At 39.8% G+C, this 4,680-nt stretch overlaps 1 protein-coding gene, 3 non-coding genes and 1 pseudogene across 4 annotated transcripts; 4 read left to right on the forward strand and 1 right to left on the reverse strand.

Annotated features, from left to right (window-relative positions):
• Nucleotides 1-781: 781 nt before the first annotated feature.
• Nucleotides 782-880, forward strand: LOC119326983. The gene has a single exon (XR_005158325.1). It is a non-coding gene; the product is annotated as a small nucleolar RNA Z103 (small nucleolar RNA).
• An 85-nt stretch (nt 881-965) lies between these two features.
• LOC119326987 lies at nt 966-1,060 on the forward strand. The gene has a single exon (XR_005158329.1). It is a non-coding gene; the product is annotated as a small nucleolar RNA Z103 (small nucleolar RNA).
• A 64-nt stretch (nt 1,061-1,124) lies between these two features.
• On the forward strand, nt 1,125-1,219 carry LOC119326990. The gene has a single exon (XR_005158332.1). It is a non-coding gene; the product is annotated as a small nucleolar RNA Z103 (small nucleolar RNA).
• A 40-nt stretch (nt 1,220-1,259) lies between these two features.
• Nucleotides 1,260-1,330, forward strand: LOC119327003 (annotated as a pseudogene).
• Nucleotides 1,331-3,221: 1,891 nt separating this feature from the next.
• On the reverse strand, nt 3,222-4,196 carry LOC119323999. Its single transcript, XM_037597716.1, has 2 exons — nt 3,386-4,196; nt 3,222-3,347 (listed from the first exon to the last, which is right to left on the reverse strand). The coding sequence occupies exon 1, from the start codon at nt 4,059-4,061 to the stop codon at nt 3,468-3,470; it is 594 nt and encodes a 197-aa protein (XP_037453613.1). The 5' UTR covers nt 4,062-4,196; the 3' UTR covers nt 3,222-3,347; nt 3,386-3,467.
• Between the last annotated feature and the right edge of the window lie 484 nt (nt 4,197-4,680).

Consider the following 4,680-nt stretch of genomic DNA (forward strand, 5'->3'; position numbering starts at 1 on the left):
ACCCTATGGTGTGATCCACGCGCGCGCTCATATGATGGGCACCAAAGGACAGCAATATAACCACAAGCAAATTAAATCAATCATAGCAATTCATCAACCATCGACAGGACAACGAAAATCTACTCAGACATCATAGGATGGCAACACATCATTGGATAATAATATGAAGCATAAAGCACCATGTTCAAGTAGAGGGTACAACGGGTTGCGGGAGAGTGGACCGCTGTAGATAGAGGGGGGAAAGTGATGGAGGTGTTGGTGAAGATGGCGTAGGTGTTGGTGACGATTGCGGTGATGATGATGGCCCCCGGCGGCGTTCCGGCGCCACCGGAAGCGAGGGGAAGAGAGCCCCCCCCCCCTTCTTCTTCCTTGACCTTCTCCCTAGGTGGGAGAAGGGTTTCCCCTCTGGTCCTTGGCCTCCATGGCATGGGAGGGGCGTGAGTAGTCGTCGGGTAGTCGCAGGAGGGAACGCAACCTAATCTTACCCGCAGACGCGACGAATCCTCCCCCGTTCGATGCGATGCGAGCTAGGGTTTACGATTCCGCGCCCACAACCCCCAATATATAGCGCAGTCCTCCAGCCTCCCATGGTCCTCCGTCGTCTTCCGCGGCCGCTCGGTTCTCGCCCTCTATTCCTGCTCTCCGTAGATCCTTTAGCTTTTTTTTTATCTATGTCTCTATTGGTGCTATCTTCTTGGCAATTCGATTCGTTTCGTTTGTCTGATGTATCCCCCGTCAGATTTGATCTTGCTTCTGTGTTGAGTTTGCATTCTGGATGTAGATGGAAGTGAGGATCCTTTCCCCAGCTGATCGACCATGATTACACTGTGCGCAAATGCAATCCTTTATCAGAGGATTCCAAGCCAGAATTCTGATCCATCTCGTCGTACCATCTACGCGCTTCTTTTGTCTCCTGTTCTTGTATTATTTTTTTTCTGATTTGTTTCGTCGTGAAAATTAATAGAATGGAAGTGAGGATCCTTTCCCCATATGATCGACTATGATTATACTGTGCGCAACTGTAATCCCATCAGGATTCCAAGCCAGAAATCTGATCCATGGTTCTTCTATATTGTATTCTTGTTCTTTGATTTTGTTTATTGTTATTATTGTTCAAGATTTAGATGGGTATGAGGATCCTTTCCCCAAATGATTGACTATGATTATACTATGCGCAAATGTAATCCCATCAGGATTCCAAGCCAGAAATCTGACCCATCCACTTTATTATTATTTCCCCCAAACTAAATTTTCTCTTAATGGAATTGAGGATCCTTTCCCCAAATGATCGACTATGATTATACTTAATGGAAAACAAAGGAGCCTCCAAACTGTAATCCTATTCACTTGATTTTGTGTCTTCGCTACAGTTGATGAGAGTTCTCGATCTCATGCTTTGATCTACATAATGATTCATCGACAATAAAAATCTTTACCTAATAATAAAGAGAATTGGGTTTCTGTCGTATGTCACGGAATTTGCCCATAGAGTTCACATAATTTACCCACCTATGCCCCCGGTAAGTGGAAAAAACGATTCGTTTTTTTAGTCGGCCATTGCGTTTGGTTCAATAGGTTCTGATTCCCTAAAATACGAGAGGGGCTTGGTCAGCCCGGCTGGCTGGACTCTCCCTCTTCCGCCTAGAAGACCTAAGTTCGATCCCCCATCTCCCCCTTTTCTCTAGACAGATGCCCGATTGGGCCGTCCTAGAGCGGCCTTTAGCACTTATTTTTCTTGCTTATTTTTACATACGTTCTGTATTTTTTCTTTTGGCTTTATTTCGAAATACTATGAATATTTTAATCATAAAAATCACTTATATGCAGACTTTGAAAGAATGTTAATCATGCACTAAAGAAATTTCAAACATGTATAGAAAGAATGTTTCCATTATATACAAAAAAGTACAGTTCGTATAGAAAAATAGCAATATAATTTTTCATTCTTTAATAAATGTTAATCATATATTAAAAAAGTGTCAAATGTGCATACAAAAAGTATTTTTTGATGTATAAGAAAAATGTACAGAAACATATATAATGTGGTATGGAACAAAGTAGACATAAAAAAATATAAGTTTTCAAAAATAGTACATGTATTTGTCTATGTTAAACGTGTATATAAAAAATATTCCTGATGTATACAAAAAATGTAGGATATGTATAAAAAGTAGACATAAAAAATACATATGTTTTAAAAAATGTTGACCATGAAATTGGAATGTATTAAATGTGTATATATAAAATGTTTCTGATGTATAAAAAATGTACAATGTTGCTGATACAAGCATTACGTAAACCAATGGCTTGACTTTAATTTTCATATTGTTTTAAAAAAATCATTTTTTTAAGAATATCAATGTTGATATGCAACCTTGAACATTTGGTATGCATGTCCTTACAAATTGATTGTTTTTTATGGAGTTGTCTAATATGTTTGCAACCAAATTAAGATTTGACTTGGATTACAAAATAAGCACATATATAAAGGAGGCAAAAATAATGCTCTTATGCAAATGCTATCATTAAATAATAAAATATACTTTGCTATTTTCATTGTAATGCAAATATTTGTTGTGCACCAGCGAGGAGGAACGACAACAAATGCGTAAAGATATACCTGCAACTAGATATATATTTATATTGTCTAAATTGGAAACACCTTGAATACACTTCAAAAATCATCACGTCTTTATGTTTTAGCGCAACATCACTTATGTTGTTTTTCATGTGGAATCGTGCACGATTTCAAAAGATTTGCTGATGTATCGAGAGTGTGTATGAGAGGTAATTTTTTTCTCCCGTTGCAACGCACGGGCATGTTTGCTAGTTACTTAAAATTGACTAAATTCAGAAACTGCAACGTGTTTGGAGGCTCCTTTGGTTTCCATACGTATGTGTTGCTTTCTTCTGGATCGAAAAATCTCAGGGGTGAACCTCAAATCTGTACGAAATGATGGATTGATGGAATCTATTTTCCTTAAGTGGGTGTGCTAAATCATTGGGTTTGCATCCATTCAGGTCTATTTTACTTAAAGTGGGTGTGCTAAATTAGTTTATTTGGGTTTGCATCCATTCTGGTTTGGATACAGGAATTGTACGCACAGTGATTCTGCACTCAAATTTTATGCACAGTAGTTTTAAACTCTACAATATCAAATACATGTGACATGTAATTATATTTCCATGAATAATTATTTTGCAACAGAATGATTATCTTAGTGTATTCTGGTGATATCAATTCGTCCACCAGATATTGGTTCATGTCGTTACATGCACTGAAGCATTTTCTTTCGTTCTTTTCTTTTGTGATGTGATGATGATTCATATGAATGAGAAAACACTACCCAAGAAACATATCACTTAAAATCCATTAATAACACATCCAAACATAAAGGGTTGGTTCTAAACTGTTTGCCACCCCCTAAGAAATACTCATCACAACAGCCTCGAGCTGGCTTATAAGTCTACTCATCATCACTCTTCCACTCATCAGGATCAGAGAAACAAACCGGGGTCTCCAACACATGGGTGACCTGCTGGACCAGCAACGGGACAGACTCCTGAAGCATGTTGCAATTACCTTTGAGTACATGAACAGCAGTATCCTCTAGCATTGTGCTCAGCTTTTCAACTCGGGGTGAGACCAGATCCTTCTCGGCCAATACGCCCAAGGCTAACTTAAAGCACTTCCTCAGATGTGAGAGCGCAATTGCTGAGTTCTTCATGAGTAGGAGGGCTTCCAGGGCGCCCCGTTCCAGCTTGGCCTCCTGAACCATGAGCTTGGGTAACACATCACGCTCGAGCATTTGGATTTCCAGCGACAAGCCTGCCACGACCAAGAGGATATCCATCTCCGGGCATGGCCAGAACATCGAGTCCATGATCAGCGGGCGGAGGAGTGCATACGACTCGCGCGCTATGCGCACCGACTCCAGAGAGACAAGCTTCACAAGCATGGGATTATTGGAGTGGCCCAGCTCATCGGAGTGGCCCAGCTCATCGGAGTGGGCCTGCAGGTCTTGGATTTGGGCATGGGAGTTGATTGGGTAGAGCACCATTTCCTTTTGGCGGACTGCAGCAGAACAGTTGCTGCTACAAGCTGGTACAGCACAAACAGAGGATTTAATGTCAGGAAGAGACCATACAGCACCAAGCTTCTACTTAATTAGTTAGGACAGCATCATATTTGCATTGTGCGACAGAATAGTTATTAATGTGAAGTGAAAGCAATTAAACCATGTATACTGATAGGCAACTAAACAAAATAAATGAATACACTCAATCACCCAAAACAGAAAAATAATTAACAGAGGGAATACAATTTGGTTCAAAGTACATAGAGATCCCATCATTCATTGTATTATTGTGAGCAAGAAAATTGCATCTCCAGAATTAATGCCTCGCCATCAAAGGAAACAATAAACTAAACAGCTGGGAAATAATTGCTAATAAAAAATTGCATCCCATGTGCAAGGGCATAGTGAGCACAGAAAACCAAACCAGCATTTACAGTCCTCAAGAAGAAGACTAGAGATTGGTTGGCAAAAGATACATCATCATTGGCAAATATTAGTATCACATATAATAAATAAACAAAAACGACAACCAAATACCTGGAAAGCAGCACATATGACTACAACATTAATCAGCAGCTGCAGGTTAAGTGCTGTGCATAAA

This window comes from Triticum dicoccoides, chromosome 6B, assembly GCF_002162155.2.
Source record: "Triticum dicoccoides isolate Atlit2015 ecotype Zavitan chromosome 6B, WEW_v2.0, whole genome shotgun sequence".
In the NCBI taxonomy this organism is placed as follows: domain Eukaryota; kingdom Viridiplantae; phylum Streptophyta; class Magnoliopsida; order Poales; family Poaceae; genus Triticum; species Triticum dicoccoides.

What these genes read in the sequence shown, in the direction of transcription:
- LOC119323999 (XM_037597716.1), bottom strand. Translation starts at nt 4,061, where the DNA reads ATGGTGCTCTACCCAATCAACTCCCATGCCCAAATCCAAGACCTGCAG.